At 45.8% G+C, this 18681-nt stretch overlaps 1 protein-coding gene across 1 annotated transcript in view; it reads left to right on the top strand.

Annotated features, from left to right (window-relative positions):
- The first annotated feature begins 1431 nt into the window (after positions 1-1431).
- Positions 1432-18681, top strand: part of PCNX2 (pecanex 2) — a 224881-nt gene continuing 207631 nt past the window's right edge. Inside the window, exons 1-4 of the mRNA XM_073338102.2 lie at positions 1432-1702; positions 10120-10325; positions 14624-14741; positions 17522-17558. Of these exons, the coding sequence (XP_073194203.2) occupies positions 1550-1702; positions 10120-10325; positions 14624-14741; positions 17522-17558 (514 nt within the window). The 5' untranslated portion in view covers positions 1432-1549. The remainder of the gene's footprint in view (positions 1703-10119; positions 10326-14623; positions 14742-17521; positions 17559-18681) is intronic.

Raw genomic sequence — 18681 nt, 5'->3', positions numbered from 1 at the left:
GGGACAGGAGGAAGGGCGGTGGGGGCTGGGGGTGGGCTGGGGGTGAGGGGCAGGAGGAAGGGGAGTGGGGGCTGGGGGTGAGTTGGGGGACAGGAGGAAGGGCGGTGGGGGCTGGGGGTGAGATGGGGGCAGGAGGAAGGGCGGTGGGGGCTGGGGGTGAGATGGGGGGCAGGAGGAAGGGCGGTGGGGGCTGGGGGTGAGTTGGGGGCAGGAGGAAGGGCGGTGGGGGCTGGGGGTGAGATGGGGGGCAGGAGGAAGGGCGGTGGGGGCTGGGGGTGAGTTGGGGGCAGGAGGAAGGGCGGTGGGGGCTGGGGGTGAGATGGGGGGCAGGAGGAAGGGGAGTGGGGGCTGGGGGTGAGTTGGGGGACAGGAGGAAGGGCGGTGGGGGCTGGGGGTGAGATGGGGGGCAGGAGGAAGGGCGGTGGGGGCTGGGGGTGAGATGGGGGCAGGAGGAAGGGCGGTGGGGGCTGGGGGTGAGCTGGGGGGCAGGAGGAAGGGCGGTGGGGGCTGGGGGTGAGTTGGGGGGCAGGAGGAAGGGCGGTGGGGGCTGGGGGTGAGTTGGGGGGCAGGAGGAAGGGCGGTGGGGGCTGGGGGTGAGCTGGGGGGCAGGAGGAAGGGCGGTGGGGGCTGGGGGTGAGCTGGGGGGCAGGAGGAAGGGCGGTGGGGGCTGGGGGTGAGCTGGGGGGCAGGAGGAAGGGCGGTGGGGGCTGGGGGTGAGCTGGGGACAGGAGGAAGGGCGGTGGGGGCTGGGGGTGAGTTGGGGGCAGGAGGAAGGGCGGTGGGGGCTGGGGGTGAGCTGGGGGCAGGAGGAAGGGCGGTGGGGGCTGGGGGTGAGCTGGGGGGCAGGAGGAAGGGCGGTGGGGGCTGGGGGTGAGCTGGGGGGCAGGAGGAAGGGCGGTGGGGGCTGGGGGTGAGCTGGGGGCAGGAGGAAGGGCGGTGGGGGCTGGGGGTGAGCTGGGGGGCAGGAGGAAGGGCGGTGGGGGCTGGGGGTGAGCTGGGGGGCAGGAGGAAGGGCGGTGGGGGCTGGGGGTGAGCTGGGGGCAGGAGGAAGGGCGGTGGGGGCTGGGGGTGAGCTGGGGGGCAGGAGGAAGGGCGGTGGGGGCTGGGGGTGAGCTGGGGGGCAGGAGGAAGGGCGGTGGGGGCTGGGGGTGAGCTGGGGGGCAGGAGGAAGGGCGGTGGGGGCTGGGGGTGAGTTGGGGGCAGGAGGAAGGGCGGTGGGGGCTGGGGGTGAGCTGGGGGCAGGAGGAAGGGCGGTGGGGGCGTGGGAAGAAGCAGGTGCTGAAGGACTGTGGCGGGGATCCTGGAGGAGAGGGATGGGGATGGAGGGGAGAAGGAGAAGGAGGAGGGAGGCTGCTGGGTCCTTTTCCTCCGGCCGCTAGGGGGCGGGGTGGGGGTTTCTCGGCGGCGGCGGCGGCGGCGGCCCGGAGCATGATGGGAGAATCCCCCCAGCATCCAGCATGGCGGCTCCAGCGCCCGGCGCCGGGAGGAGCCTCAGCGGCTGCGGCAGCCGCAGGAGCCGGTGCAGGGGCGGGTGAGGCGGCGGGCGGCGATGGTGTCCCAGGCGGTGCAGCTGCTGCGGCAGGGCGTGTGGGCGGCGCTGACCGGCGGCTGGTACCACGACCCGCAGCAGAGCAAGTTCACCAACAGCTGCCACCTCTATCTGTGGCTCTTCCTGCTGGCGCTGCCGCTGGCGCTGCACCTGGTGAGGGGTCCGGGGAGACCCGGGCACGGGGTGGGGGTGGGGATAGGGGGCAGCCGGGCCCTGCCTCTGCGGGGAGGGGGCACAGGCCATGGAGAAGATGGGTGGAGGCGGCAGGGCTGAGAGGCGGTCATGGGGACACAGGCCAGGGGGTAGGGATGGAGGTGGGGGGCACGGAACAGAGGGTTGGAATTAGGGAGGGAAGGAAGAGAGAGGGAACGGGGGAGGGAAGTAGCCTGACATAGTTGGATGAGTATTTTTCTTGATGCTGTTTTTAACCCCCCCCCCCCCCAATCCCACTTTGCTATGTTTTCTCCGTTTTGATTGTACTGTGGGACAGTGTCTCCTGGTCAGTACCAGTTAAGTGCTGCACTGTTGTCCTCAGACATAGTCAATTTCGTGGTCTTCTGTACTGATACCATTTTGCTCTGCTGAGATTTTTGAATGAATTTGCTGTCCTAGTGAAAGATGGATAAATAGTAATAAACCCACTTTGTGTATATTTTAGTGGCTAATGCAGCTTCTGTTGAGAGGTGCATGCCAGTTTTAGTCCCACCCTTCCCAAGAGTACTATAATTTTGCCATCAATACTTTCATGTGTTCATTCTGAAATATGGGTGAGCCTTTTAGGCCTAATAATCAATTTGTTATGCAGGAAAGTACACAAGCAGTTAAACTGACACTCAATAACCAATGTGACCAAATTATACTCTCACTTCTCCCCTTCTGTATAGAGATACAGATGCAACGTAAATAGTGTGTGAAAGAACATCACTTTTCATTACATCCACCTCTTTCTATTAAAATGTGAGAAATGCAACTAAATTATAATTTAACAGAGTGCAGTAACTAGGAGCTTCATTCTGTTTGCTAAATATAGTTTCCTTGAAAAAACCCAGAATCTTTTATTCTATTCTTAGTGTGCTATCACTATCGGATGTACGCAGAAAGAGCAAGAACATATTATTAGCTAGAATAGTGCATGATATTAGTACTAGGTTCCCCAATATCTAGCTTCTAATATTTGCCATTCTTTATGTCCTCGTGGCTGTGGACTCAACTCATTTCTGCTGATTTTTCTTTAATGAAGAAAAAACCCTTTCTGCCACATTAAATATTTCTCATTAGTCTCCTTATGCCCCATTATTACAAAGCCTATTGCCCTGATTTTCAGACGTGCTAAGCACCCACAAATCCCTCTGAAGTCCACAGGAGATGCAGATGCTCATCTTTGAAAATCAGGCTGTATATCTTATTTCCTGGCAAAGATGGCATTTGCTTCCACTGGCATGCTCCTGGACTCCAAACAGGTAACAACATGAGGGTTGCTTCTTCCCAGGATGCCAGGTCAATTTCTACTAGTGTGAGACAGTAAGAGCTATAGATCCTATCTCTGTTATTTAGATTGCCATTGTAAATTAGAACTTGTTCGCAGACTCTGATTTGTGGTGAAATAAAAGTTGTGGTGTTTATTTCCCTAGGTGTACATAGAAATGGATCTGCAGGAAATATGACTTTTCCTGGAGGATGTCGGAAACTAATCACATATGAGATAGAAAATAGAGGTGTTTAAAGAACATTGGGCCTAAAAACTGTGGAGTGAAACCAAGATGAAATAGTGAAAATATTTAAAGTTGGGAGGTGTCTGTGGGAGAAGATCTAATTTATGTGCATGAACTAACTTTCCACTTCCTGGGCTTCTTCCTCATCTCTCTGGATAGACTTGCCTTTTTCAGGTTGGCTGATTTTGTGATGAATCATCTGGTCAGCTGCAGAATCTGTTCTTGAGCAAATGTACCATGATTAGGTCTCTTTATCCTTGATAAGAATATTATATTTATTACAGCGACTGTCTATGAGTAAGGATGTCCTTGACTATTAATTTTCTTGTTTTTGAGTGCTTGGATTTTGTAAGCTTTGTGACAGGTAGCTACATTCTTGTCATTTAGCAACCTTAATGCATTCTGAAGTGATTTTTTTGTTTTGTTTTGGGAATCTTATGCAATGTTCAGGGTTGAAAATTACCAGTTACCTGCCAGTTTGGTATTTGTAGTTTCATTGTGCAACAACCATACTTTAAAATGAAATTGTTCCTAAGAGCAGACAAAACAATTGGACTAGCAGAAAAAAGCAGATGTTTTGTGATTTGACAAATGGAAGACTTTTGTAACATGCATATTACAGTGGAACCCTGTTTATTCAAACTAATTGGGACTAGGGCCAGATTGGATAATCAAAAATTCGGATAATCAGGAGAATACATGGGCCTCAGGCTGTCAGCCCCGTGGACAGTGGGGTTGGCAGCTTGAGCCCTGCCACCCGGTTCAGTTAATATGGAGAGCCAGATAATGGAGGCTCAGATAAATGGGGTTCTACTGTATTTCATCTGTGGGGGGATATGGGTCAGGAATAGAGTTTGTTTTCACTCACATGCTGCATCTTGTCTTACAATAAGATTGTAGGTAGAGATTTTCAAAAGTACAAATGGGAATTAGACACCCATCTAGCATTGATTTTTGGTGCGGGTTGGGTACTTAACTTCCCTTTTGCTTTTGAAAATCTCCCTCATTAGCTGTTTAGGGCAGGGACTAGCTTTTACAGCATCTAGCACTTTAAGCCCCTCAACCTAGTTCTAGGTTCTAGGGCTTCAGGAGGTGGAGGCGGGACTGTGCACCCCTGCCCTGCAACTGGGGCTGGCTGGAACCAGGACCCTGCAGCCCCAGCCCTGCAGCTTCCCCCGGGGGCTGCAGCCGGGGCTGCACGCCCCAGCCCTGCGGCTTCCATCAGGGGCTGCAGCCGGGGCCGCGTGCCCTATCCCCGCGGTGTCCTGGGCTTGGCGGGTTCTGCAGCCGGGTCTGCGTGCCACAGCCCTGCAGCATCCTGGGCTTGGTTTTGGGCTGCAGCCGTGACTGTGTGCTCCAGCCCTGCGGATTTCACTGGGGCCTGCAACTGGGGTTGCACACCCCTGCTCGGCAGCTGCACCGCGGGCCATGCATCCCCCTCATAGCTTCCCAGGGCTGTTTTTCCCCCCTCCTCCCGGCTGCAGCTGGGGCTGCGCACCCCTGTCCTTCAGCTGCTGCCAATTCTGGAGCCAGGACTGTGTCCCCCCCCCTCCATGACTGTGCCCCCTGCTGCAGCTGCTGGCACGGGGCTCAGCCTGTCCATTCCCCCAACCATGGTACTCCATTCTTCCCCCCTGCCTAGACCTGTCCCCAGGTTATTTTTAGTAAAGTCGTGGACAGGTCCGTGAATTTTTGTTTATTGCTTGTGACCTGCTCCTAATTTTTACTAAAAATAACTGTGATAAAATCTTAGCCTTAATGATCACTACCAGAAAGAACAGATAGGTAAAGGTAGTAGTTCAGCCACCTTGAAGGTCTTGGCTGAGTTTAAGATTACCTTTCTGGAAATATCCTTTGCATGTTTAATTCTGTTTTTGCCAGTATATCTCTGAAATAAAAATCTGTCTCTGTCTTTCATAGCACTCTCCAGTTCCAATTTTGAGATGGCCATGGCAAAATCTAGGGCAAATTGTCTTACTTTTAACCAGCTTAAAAGATATTTCTGTATGAAGATCTGAGGAGTTTAGGGATTTTGTAATATATGCCTACATGGAATATCCACATAATCTGATATCAGTTACTTTCATTCCCCTGCTTGGTGGTGTCTCTTGTATCTTCATTCATCTGTTTAGTGCAACATTTTGGATTGTAAACTCATCAGAATAGGGACTAGTCCAGGGGTCGGCAACCTTTCAGAAGTGGTGTGCCGAGTTTTCATTTATTCACTCTAGAGTTTTCACTCTAATTTAAGGTTTCACGTGTCAGTAATACATTTTAATGTTTTTAGAAGGTCTCTTTCTGTACGTCTATAATATATAACTAAACTATTGTTGTATGTAAAGTAAATAAGGTTTTAAAAATGTTTAAGAAGCTTCATTTAAAATTAAATTAAAATGCAGAGCCTCTGGACCAGTGGCCAGGACCTGGGCAGTGTGAGTACCACTGAAAATCAGCTGTCATGCCACCTTTGGCACACGTGCCATAGGTTGCCTACCCCTGGACTAGTCTTTAACTATGATGTGTCTAGTATGCCTGTGGGCTCTATAGAACAATAAATAATGGGATAGGCAACCTTTCAATTTTCGGTGGCTGGCTTTAATCTGGCCCAGGTTAGTAAGGATCAAAAGTCACTAACTTCTTAAGCCTTTTTTAAATTAGTTTGGTGCCGCCCTCAGTTCATTTCCAAAGGGACACGTGTCCACATCACACAAAGTGTCACTAAACTGGTTTGAATTGGTGCCCTTGTGTTACGGAGTCACAGGTCTGAAGCTCTGGAACTGCTCGGTATGAAGCCAGCCAGGACTCTGGGTAGCATGACTCCCCTCAGGGCACGCTGTCCAGGGCAAAAAGCCTCCTCAGCTATGGCCTTCCTGGTCTGACCTCAGAGCATTCGCATCCCTGTTCACACCTCACACTTTCCCTTGGTGGGGGATGCCAGAGAGCCCTGCACCCCAGCTCCGCAGTCATCAGTGCCTCTCAGCCAGCGTTGTAAAGCAGAAGGATTTATTGGTCAACAGGAACACAGCGTAGCACAAAGCTTGTTAGCACAGAAGTCCGTGACTTTCAACAGAGTCCATTTTGGGGGAGCCCCGGGCCAGACGGCCTGGACTTCCCCCTCCTCCAGTCCCTCATAGCCGACTGCCCTGGATCCCCCGCCTGGCCTGTGACACGCCCGTTGCTCGTCCTCCGGTCTTTGGTCTTTTGTCCTGCTTCCCGGGCAAAAGGTCTCACCTGGTTGCATCCCCCTCCTGGGTCTCAGGTTACAAAGGGCATCGGCCATCTCCTCTGTGCAGGCCTCTGAACAGCCTCCCCGCCTTGAGGGCCTCAGCAGAAGTCACACACCCAATTCCCACAGCCTAGGCATTGGTACAATACAGAGGGAAACTGAGATACACACAGTATTACACCTCTACCCTGATATAACGCGACCCGATATAATGCAGGTTCGCATACAACTCAGTAAAGCTCTGACACGCTGCTCTGAGCAACGTGTTAAGGGTGCCGGGCCAGGCCGGGGCTGATGGGTTGGATAAGGGATAGAGGGTCTCGGCAGCGGTAAGGGGCTTTCCCCCCCTCAGGGTCTGGGAGGCAGGAGCTGTGGGGGGGCACTTTTGGGGGCCCGGCAGTCCCAGAGTGGCCCAGGGGATTAGCGGGGGGCTGGGAGTAGCCCACTCTACTTCCCTCGCCCCGGCCCCAGCTGTGTCGCTCGGGGGAGGGGGCTTGGGGGAAGGGATCCCCTGCCCCCCCCACCCGCACTCACCAGCAGTGGCGGAAGCGGAGCGGCCTGCCCCAGCCCACTCCACCAGCTCCCAGCTGCAGTGCTCCGCTTCCCGAAGGTGAAAGCGGGACCTTTCCCCAACCCCCTACCCTCGAGACACGGCTAGGGCCAGGACAAGGAAAGCAGAGCGGGCTGGAGCCACGTTGCTCCGCTTCCCACCACCGTTGAGTGCGGAGGACGTCCTTTCCCCAACCTCCCCGTGCTCACCGGCGGCAGGAAGTGGAGCAACCCAGACCCAGCCCACTCTACTCCATCAGCTCCCAGCTGTGGCGCTCCACTTCCCGCCATAGGTGAGTACAGGGGGCGTCCTTTCCCCAACTTTCCCGCACTCACTTGTGGCGGGAAGTGGAGCGCCTCAGCTGGGAGGTGGCAGAGTGGAGCGGGCTGGGGCCGAGTTGCTCCGTTTCCTGACGCTGCTGGTGAGTGCCTGTCAGGGGGTGTGGGGTGTGGATAGGGGTCGGAGCAGTCAGGGGACAGGGAGCAGGGGGGTTGGGTGGGGTTCTGGGGGGTGATTAGAGACGGCGGTCTCTGGAGGGGGCGGTCAGGGAACAAGGAACGGGGGGAGCCAAAGCAAGTTTGATATAACGCGGACTCACCTATAACGCGGTGAGATTATTTGTCTCCTGAGGACCACGTTATATTGAGGTAGAGGTGTAGTATAAGACAGTAAGACTCACATGCCACATAACAAGGTGACTAAAACCCCAATTTGTCACACCTTGTTGGAAGTTTCAGCACTTAGGATAGGTCTTGAATAGGCACCCTCTCTTCTCTAGAGGTTGTTTCTTCCAGAAGAAGGTTGAGAAACGTTGAGAGCGTAGTACCACCCATATTGAACCTGTTGCATGAACTGAGGATTTCAGTCCATAACACTGTTAGGGCAGTACCTTTTGCTGTCAATAGTTTCCCTATCAAGAAAAACAAACCTGTACCTCAGTATCATGAGCAGCCTCCCAATTGTCCCTTTGTAATGTTTGGCCTACGTTTAAAAAATGCGCGTTGAATAATAATTTGCAACATAACTAATATTGTAATCAACCCTCCAAAATGATCATGCTATTTCTTAAAAATTCTGTTTTATTGGCTCTAATAAGGCATTAGGAATTAGATCTTTCATTCTACCCAATTACACAGGGCTCTAATATGTTCTGTGTGAGAGAATACAATCACAAAGTCATTGGGCTGAATTCATCCCTACTAGTGTAATTCCATTAAAATCAAGGGATGAATTTGTGCAAGCTTGAACTCTAGCATATTTTACAAGATACAAGACAGCACACGTCCAGATATTCTTGAGTCATTTGTTGTGGTTTTAGTGACTGTTTCATGTGTCTTTTGTTGGACAGAATACTTCCCTAAACTTGCTTTTGTAAAGGGTTATTGGTTCTTTCACATTATATTTCCAAATTGTATAATGATGCAATAAATCTAAATATGACATTTCAGATTATTTGTTCCCAAGGAGCTTTTCTTTTCCATTGCTTTCCCAGGAGATTTGACTGCATATCGGGTTGTCTGTTGGTCATCTCTGCGATGAGGTGTACCACACACTCACTGCCCCCTGCCGGAGACTGCGGTGGCTTGGTCCAGCCCACTTGAGGAAGTGACCCTTTATGAAAAGAAGGGCAGAGAGTTTTGGACCTCCAGGGTAGCCTAAAAAGGCCTTCTAGGTTCAGCCACAGGTAGAGCCAGTGAGACTTGGAGCTCCAGTGGCTAGAAGGGCTCGGAGTAGATGGCAATCGGTCAGGGCCCAGCAGGCTGAAAAAAAGAGCTGACTGTATCTTTCATATGGCTGCCATTCCTTGGTGAAGCCAGGGCCAGGAGGAAGGATCTTCCCTGTACCATAACCCAAGAAGGCAGGCTAGGTCAGGGCCCATTGCTGACCACACTTTGTGTTTAGGTCCTGAGAGAGTTCTTGATCCACTCTGAGAGAGTGTAAGGTGCAGGTGGGCCCACCTGAGGTAGATGTTGGTTGAGCTATTGAAAACTAGGTGAGCTCACTTTGCAAGACACCCATGGACTCAGGCAAATTGGTGGCAATCACTCAAGCTGTATTAATATCAAAACCAGAAAAGTACTGATGTACATGCTTAAGCGTGTGAGTAGCCCCTTTGACTTCAGTGAAACTACTTGTGTGTTTAAAGTTAAGCATGCACTTCAGTACTCTGGACTGAGCTGCAACTTGTAGAAATTAACATCTTTAGTTATTTATAACATGCCTTTCACAGTAACACTTAGTTGTTAATAGCTACTCCATTCCCATGCAATAGACTCTTTACTTATGAATCAGATTGGATCTTAAAAAAAAAAAAAAAAGATTTGTCTGAAAATTTTCCCAGATACATCTTGGAAAGTATAGTGCTACACTAAGCTGACATCAGAACAGAAGTAACGCTGCACTCTCTAATAGCAGCAACACAGAAGAGATCAAGCATATACAATTTCAAGAGAACCATTGAGATTTTTTGAAGTGAAGGGGGAAAAAATTACTTTTTTGAAATAAAATGTGGTGTGTGATCCATTTGGACTCCAATAAAAAACTGAAAATAGATGTATTCATACCTACATATACAGAGAGATTCCTAGCTGTGTCATCTAGCAATGTCTGAATTCCCTTCTTGAAAAACCAATGTGAAATAAATCAAGATTTCTACTGAAATATCTTTTGCGTCCAAATGACCTTTGAGTTGATACTACATCTAGGGCCCAATCTAAAGCTCATAAGTGTATGTAATACTTGCTATTGTTGCTAGCCGAGGGAGTGAGGGGGAAATGTTTTAAGAACTCTCATAGCAACTGTCTATTGTAAATAATTTTTGACTGATTTTTAAGATATTTGATATACCGTAGCTAGCCAAAGGAAATGGTTTGAAATTTACAGCCTTCATATGAGTTGAAATAGTAAAATTCTTTGGAAATGCAACAATTCTGAAGTGTTAGGAAAACTTAGTGGTGTTAGCAGTATCAGACAATAAGAAATAAAGGGTAAAAAGATGTTACTACATTGTGAATAAATAATAGTATCTTCTTCTGATAGATTGCTGACTGTTTCATTAACTCTTTATTATTCTCTTCTCTAGGCTTTCCCTCCAAATGCAGTCACAGTTTTTATCTACTGTAGTTCTGTGACTGTGTTTTTCACAATAATAAAGGTAGTCAGTTATCGCCTGCACCTTATGTTTGATAAAGGAGAAGTAATTCAACAAAGGATCTCGCGAAAGAATGGAAGGCAAAGCAAAGATAAAGAGGCCAAAAGAGAAAATGCAATTCACTGCTCAAATCTTAGGTAAGTTTTTCATAATGCAGAACCATTCCATAGTTTCATCACAAGTACAAGCTTGCAACCTGATCCTGCATTTCCTGCCCAGCAGACACTCCTGATGACTGTAATGAGGGTTTTGTTTTTGCAAGCAGTGCGCAAGGGGGCTGTTACTCTTTTTTTAATTTAATTTTTTTGTTTATGTTCAGTATTTTAAGTCTTACATAGGGACATACCTGAGGGTTTCTGGACCTCTCTTATTGGCGCCACATCATCATTGCAAAGGGTCCTCTCCCCTCCCGTTGTGTCTTCTTGCATCATATCTTGGCACAATTGTCAGGCTCTTCATTTTTCTTGTCTGTTTTCTCTCTTGGTTGTCCTTTTCTAGTCTTTTTCCTTCCACTTGCTAATTCTCTCCCTCCACATTCTTTTGTGTTCTTTTTTGCTTGGTTTCCTTTCCTCTGTTTGCCCCAGCCTTGCCCAGATGATGTTCTGGAGAGCAAATACTGGTGACTCTGCATCTGGACTATGTGTACTCTTGTGGCAATACTCAGAGCCAAATGTAGGAGCAGAGAAAATAAAGGCTACCGGGCTGTTGCTCACTAAATGTGAGCTGCAAGGGGAGTTGCAGGAGCAAGGAAGGAAGGAATGTGACCATCATTATACTCACAGGAGTGTGTGGTTTCAGGTTTATGCAGCTATTATCTCTTAATTCTCTCTCTCCTACCTTGTGACTCTAGTGGACTAGTTTGACTTCAAGTAAATCTCTGTATAACTTCATCTCAGCAGGAAAAAGCTCTTTGCTACAAAATGCAATGTAGAATCACAGCAAATTTAATTACAGCCTTTAAAACTAAACTCAAATTAATAAAATACATGAAAAAAAATCTGAAAGGTAGGGGCAAATAATAGTAGTTATATAAGGAGCTTGGGTTGGTAAAAAACATTATAAAACAAATTTTATTTAAACTGTAATGTTGAAGACTACTTTCTAGAAATTCAAATAAAACTGACAGAGGTTGTCTGAATGAAGGGGGGAAATGTAGGGGAGGACTAGAGAAGGAATGACTATGGAGTCAACACTGGTGATGCTAAAAACACATTTGGAATGAAAAGATTTTCAAATGCCCTTAAGAAGTAATGAGAGATGGACTAAGATAGATGTTAGTGAGAAGGAAGTGCTCCATGTTAGTGCACACCACAGGCAAAGGCACTAGTTTATACCATCTAATAACACAATGTTGGGATGCCCAAAAGGGAGGTTGTGTCTGAGGCTCAGGAATGTACACTCAAATACAGGCACTTAGATACCATATTGTTGGGCATGGTATAAATATCTGTAGACAGTTCAATAGAAAGAGTCAGTATAAAGCCTTGCAATGAAGACATTTGCGATGAGAATCAACATATAAGGTTTTTTGTATTACAGTATTTGTGCTCTTATTATATTGCTTCTTCATGTACATAGTAACTCTTTCCCCCAATATATGAGTGAATACTATACCCTCAAGTTGTTTGTCCCTACTTCTTGAGCCCATAGTGGTTTCATTGGGCCTTACTATAGTATTGCTCTAAAGGAAAATTCAGCCTTCTCAGTGCCCTTTACTGGTACACAATATCTCACATTCACCTTTCTCTGCTTCCACTGAGGACAATGTTCTGTTTCCTGTGAGCTCAGTTCTTGCACCATTATTCACTCTGGGTAGTATCTTACCTTGCAAAGAGTCAAAGGAAGTTAATGAGACAGCTTGCACAATAAAATGCTAGGAAATATGGCAAAATTAGGCATTGTGAAAGCACCACTTAGTAACTTCCCCAGATTCATGTTCATTTAAAAAAAAGCTGTATTTAATTTATTTATTTACTGGCAATTCACTGAATAGAGAGAAAAGAGCAATTAAAAGTTAATTATAACTTTTACAGTCTTGAACATTAAATCTTTGATAAGACCCTGCAAACCAGCACAACAGACTTGAGTTTAATAGGAAAGAAATTAAGTTACCTAGCAGCTGTTAGCATTGCTGAGGTCTCTGTGAGACTGCACTGCCTGGCAGTGACTTCTTTTGAGAATGTCAGTGTCTGCTTAAAAAACCCTCTTAGCTACAAAAGTATCTTCCTTTGATGTGCAGATGTCAGTATTTATAAAAGATGTTTATTTCCCCAGTATGTGTCAAAAGTATATGTTTGCAGTTAAGACTCCCATTCCTTTTAAATCCTGTCCGTTCTACAAAACTATAATTTTCTTTTTTACTCATATCAGATACACAGAAATAGTGACATAAGAGGCTCAGCCACTGTTTAAGAATTGCTGAAATGTGAACCAAAAATCCCTTAATAAATATGATCAATGGAAGATGCATACTTTTCCACTCTTTTGCCTTTTGTATTGCTAATTATTCCAAGCAGTACCTCTTATAAAACTTTCATTTTATGTCAAGCAAGCATCCTCCACTCGGAGGTTCCATTTACAATGCTTAGTTCAATTACATAATTCTTGGTGACAGCCTGACACTCAATTCCACCATAAATAGTTAATACAAATATCAAATTTGACTGAAATCAAACATTGTGACAGGTAAGCAAACCCATCTGCTTCATCTGGATGAATAGGTTTTCACTATACTCTTCTGGTTAAACATTCATTATTCAGCCATGTTACTGTAGAATTCTTAACTTGATAAAGGAAAATTCCTTCTCCATATAAGGGATATATTAATGGCATTTGATTACCATTAGAGCTAAAGATAAGATGTATTCATGATTTTTAAGTGGTATTTTTCTAGAAAATGAATGCTCTGTGTCCTGTTTTCAAATATTATGGTTATAAGATGTGTGGCAAAAATTTTCCGTGCAGCCTGATTATAGACATGTGATATTTGAATCATATTTAAATAGCATATTTGAAGCCAAATAACTAAATTAATATAGTGTTGCAATGAAGATGTCTGTGACTCCCAGGTAATACAGTTTATAGCTGACATAGAGCTACAGGTATTTGTGTTTTAAAACTATAAATAGGAAAAAATCTTTTGGTGTTACATCATTGGTAATAGCAGTGAAATTTCAAGTGGAATATCTTTATATACGTTGTACTTTGCCCACAGAACAGAGTCTGTGCTCAGCTGCTTGTAAGAAAAACACCTCCACAGAATGGCTAATTAAACTTTACTGACAGGTTTCAGAGTAACAGCCGTGTTAGTCTGTATTCGCAAAAAGAAAAGGAGTACTTGTGGCACCTTAGAGACTAACCAGTTTATTTGAGCATGAGCTTTCGTGAGCTACAGCTCACTTCATCGGATGCATACTGTGGAAACAATACCTCCTCCCACCCCACTGTCCTGCACTGGACTGCACTGCACTGGAGGACAGTGGGGTGGGAGGAGGTATTGTTTCATATTCTCTGTGTATATATAAAGTCTGCTGCAGTTTCCACGGTATGCATCCGATGAAGTGAGCTGTAGCTCACGAAAGCTCATGCTCAAATAAATTGGTTAGTCTCTAAGGTGCCACAAGTACTCCTTTTCTTTAAACTTTACTGTAACTGACAGACATATCGTATGTTAAACTGATACTGCACTTGACTTTAGCCAAAAGGCAGAGAAGAAACTATTTTGTTCAGTGTTTAATGACTATAATACAACACAGATCTCGTGCAACCCTGTGACTATTTATTTGTTTCAAATGGATAATTACTAGGAGGTGCATAAATGACTAAGCCATTAGGCACACAGAGTATACCCGAGATGATACAGTTGAACGATGTAAATGGAAAGTAACATAGAAATACTAACAGTTCATTATTATACTGCTAGTAGGAAGGGCAAGCCAGTATTTGGTGCGATAAATCAATTTGTTGACCAATTATTGGGCAGATACAGGTGAGCCAGTCTATACACCGAGCTTGGAGTGGTGGCACTGTGTGTTTAGCTTGGCTGTGTCCTATTTCTCTGGAATGTCAGAATCATTTTGTGTTGATATTTTTTGGGTCTAAGATTGTGTCTTTTTGTTCCTCATAAAACTTGTACAAGTATTATTTTTTCTATTGTTGATCTTTCAGTGTTTGAATTGGGGGGAGTAGAAAGTTTTGTGATGTACACAGTTTTCACAGCTGCTCATTTGTGGGTGGGAGAGAGGAAACCTTGGAGCATACTGTCACTTGGGAAGTGCCCTACCATCATTCCTCACTCTGACCCCCAGTTCAAGTACTGTGATTTTGATAATATTTTTGTGTCATAAATACGGGTCAGCGGCTGTGCATGAAAACACACTCATAGTTATTTTAAGAGATGCCACCACTGACATTTTACTTTCTTATTTTGGGTCAGCAATAACATAGGAGACAATGGTACAATTGAAGAGGTCAAGCAAAATGACTCGACCCCAACAATCTATGGCAGTTCAAGAGTACAGGCTATAAACTTGCACCACTCTTCTGGAGTCGTGGTTAGTAGGCTGTTTTCTGTATCTATACCTTACTTTTGTGCAGAGCTATACAATGTATCTCAAAGTGTCTCATATCCTATGGGAGTACATACAAGTGCATGTAAATTATGGAACTGACTGCACAGACATACAAAGGGCTATTTCCGGTGTTTGACTTGTAGCAGCCTGCTTTTAGTACTCAGGCAGGCCAGAGCAGCTATCTTGCTTGCTGCACTGGATTGGTCAGTCTTTGCCTAGTCTCAAAGAGCCAAATTTACAAAGGCATTTGTAACCTGCTTAGGCACTTCTGTGAATTCCAGTAGGAATCTGTCTGCATCTTCAGGCCACAGAACAACTAGGACCGGCTGCTGCTTTCACACCAAGGAAAGGGAGCTTCCTGGAGGCAAAGAGAGCACTTTTATTGCAGACTGCTAAAGCATGCAGCGCAACCACTGTGTGTGCCTAGAATGACTTTTCTCCCGGGCCATTAGTAACAACCCTCACACAGCTATTCCTCATTACTGTATTTATTTTTAGATTTATAAAATGACCCCTATCTCAGATTTCGGGGCCTGTCTCGAAATATACACATTTGACTTAACTCCCACGATGGGGTTTACAACATGAATAGAACTCTAAACTATTGAAACATTCCTGGATCAATTACATTCTAAAGCCAGTGGGGCAGCTGAAGTTGAGTGACAATGTACATACATATTACATACCAAAAACTATAGAAAGAACATAAAGGTAGCAAAGTCGAGCACTCAGGAAATGACAAATTAAGGTTGCCTGTGAAGCCTTAATCCAGACCCCTTATGCATTGTGATAAATCTTTAATTACATGATCACATACTATTTTTCCATAGAACGCTTGCCTCCGTCAGCGCTCAGGTTGTATGGTGCTCACTTAATGAGTAGCTATTCAATATTTCATTTTATCCTCATTGCTCAATGTGTCTCCCTAGCCCCCATTTACTGCACACTATTAAAATCTTGCATTGCATACAGAACTATTAATTTTCTTGTGGGACTATCCAGGGTGTTTACCACTGTAGCATTTCAGTGCTTCACAAACCTTAATGGAGTTATCTTCACAACACGCTTGTAAAATAATACTATAACTCCCATTTTACAGATGACAAACTGAGGCATAGACACATGAATGTCAAAAGTGCCAACGAATTTTGGGTGTGCAATTTGAGATCATTTTTCAGAAATTTAGCATTTGGTAGTGCTTTATTTGTTCAGAGATGAGCTGTCATTGATTTCAGTTGCATTTGTTAGTGCTCAGACCTTCTGCATATTAGAATCCAGATGTTATCAACTTGGGCACACAGAAAATGAATTCATCTGTGAAAAGTTTGGTTTAAGTGACTTGCGCAGCTTCACACAGGAACTGTGGCAGAGGCAGGGATAGAATCCAAACTTCAAGTGCATAATTCAACTTACTAAACAATAAAATCATCCTTTATTTGCCTGCTGTCCTATGCCTCATTCCCTACACACCTTCCAACTTTGGCAACAAATGTGAGCAGGGGTCCTACAGAAAACAGCCTCTTTCACTACACAACCCTGATTCAGTTGCACAGCACAGTTATTCCTCTGCACTGAATGAGGCAGGGTCTTCTAGAAAAAATATTACATGACTGTGTAATTAAAGACTGTGTCATAATGCATACACACAAGGGGGATGAATGAAGATTGCATGGACAGTTTGAATTCTGGCACTTTCTGACTTTGACTTTGCAACTTTAATGTTCTTTTAATGTAGTTTTTTAATGTCCGGTACTTTCAAAAATGTAACTAACAAAACAAATTCCATCATATAGAACCATATAGAGTCCCACATGGCTCATAAGCAGGGTTAGAACCTTTACATCCACAGCACAGACTTCTGCCACTTGAGTAATAATGGGGTAACTGGTAGAAGTAGTAGGTTGTCACCCTCTATGTTGGACAACCGCTAGAAGGAGATGAGGCACACATTTTGCCAGTGGGTTTCACAGCTATTTGCTGATAGCAGAGGAATGTTTACACTCAGGAATCCTGGATTCTACTTCAGGTTCTGAGGGAAATGTGCTCTAGGTATTACAGACCTTTCTGCCCTAGCCTCCCCCACCTGTCATTGTCTCTGTCCCAATGTCCCTCCTCATCTCCTTGTCCCAGATCCACTCTTCCCTCCCCTTGTCCCAGTCTCTTCCCTTGCCAGCCCAGGCTCCTGCTCCTGATTGTCTGGGCATCAGCAGCAGGAGCATAGAGAAGATGGGATAAATGGTCTTCCTGCTCCCAGTGCCACAGGCACTTCTGGCTACTAAGTGGAGCAACGCCACATTGATTTTCTCCATAGTACCCTTTTTCAGGTTATCAACCTCGTTTGCTAAATTAGATGGCTTTCTTTTCCAGCGTTGTGTCAGAGATTCTTTTTCAAATATTGGAAAGGAAACCTGACAATCTAACAGATTAAAAAATCCATAATTTGAAAAAGGGAAACCAATATATGTGCTCTCTGTCCCCTTCTAACTAAAAACCCACATCTGGGGCTGCTGACTGGCAAAAAAATCCATCCATCAATTTATCCTGAATGTCACAAATGTGATTTGAACTATTACGTAGAACATTACTAATACTGTATCACCTTCTTCTCACCTTCCACTATCTGCAACTCCCACTGGTGCATTCACAAGTTACTGAATGTTATGTATTAACAATTGATGAGATGATTGTTGAGTTTAAATTTTGCATTTTTAAAAACAGTATTTAATTTGAACACAATTAATTTAATATATTTCATTTTTTAGGAGCTGCCAGCACAAGAAACTGTTGAAGATCTCAAAGGTATCTTGAAAGCTTTTGGTTTTTTACCTTTATTAACTGTTTTCTATAAACATTGCTTGCCAAAAGTATTTCCAGCACATGCACAGCCTGTACCAGAGGCTTACCAGTTCCAGGGCCAAGTGTGGCTGCTTTCTCCTCCTTGGGGATAGCTAATTGTGTAGTTTCATTGAGTTCTCTAGCTAAATTAGAAAAACTCCACCTCTGCCAGGGTAAATAAAAGTCCAAAGAAAGTCCCAAAACTAGTTTCCCATCCCCTGCCTTTCACCTGCTCTGGGCCACAGCCTTTCTTAAGGGTCTATGCATCTTGTGCACTTTGATTCAGAGGAGTAAAGGGGACTTCCTTCCACTCTCTCTTGGAAGCCCAGTGCCATGGGCCCCAAAGGATGGAAGCTAGTACTTAGCTCACACCCCAAACTCTCTGTGCTTCCTTTGATCGTGGCCTCTTCTTGCCCTTGGCTACTTCTGGTTCTTTAGCCTACGACCACCTTTCCCCAGGTACTTCAGGACCCTCTGTTACTAGCTCCCCAGCTTTATCCAACCCATGTCTCAGTAACAAAGTCCACAGAACTCTCTTTTCCATGGAGTTCCTGGTCCTTCTCTCCACCTGCCCCTCTGGCTTCTTCTCAGGTCTTCCAGCTCCTGGGTGCTCCTTCACAGCCTGCCCCTTTCAGGTCAACTCAGCCTGCAGAATCACTACCAGTTTTGCTTCTTCCTGTGTCTCCACCAAAGACCCTCCTGAGCTGTTTGCCTGGAGAGACTCAACAACATATCCTGCTCCCTTAAAGTCTCTGGTTCTTCTCATACACTCTGACAACATTCCCAGCATGCCTTGGTGTGCCTTCAGTTCCAATGGTCCATGGACGACAAGTTCCAGGATTCCATTCTGCATAGGTTCTTACACCACCCTCATCACTGTAGTATCTGTGACGATTCCTGCAGTGCATGAAGTGACATGACTAATATCTGTTACATTTGGTTCATTCTTTCTATCATCCTGACCCCAGGGAGAGAATTGTGTGTGCAGTGTAATGTTTGGGTTTGGTAGATATTATTTTTTGTTTGGGTTCTTGTGATTTTTATTTTATTTTGTTTTTTAAAATGTATACACTGCTGCTGCTACTGT

This window comes from Lepidochelys kempii, chromosome 3 (genome assembly GCF_965140285.1).
Source record: "Lepidochelys kempii isolate rLepKem1 chromosome 3, rLepKem1.hap1, whole genome shotgun sequence".
Lineage (NCBI taxonomy): Eukaryota > Metazoa > Chordata > Testudines > Cheloniidae > Lepidochelys > Lepidochelys kempii.
This window is presented reverse-complemented; position numbering and strand designations above follow the sequence as displayed.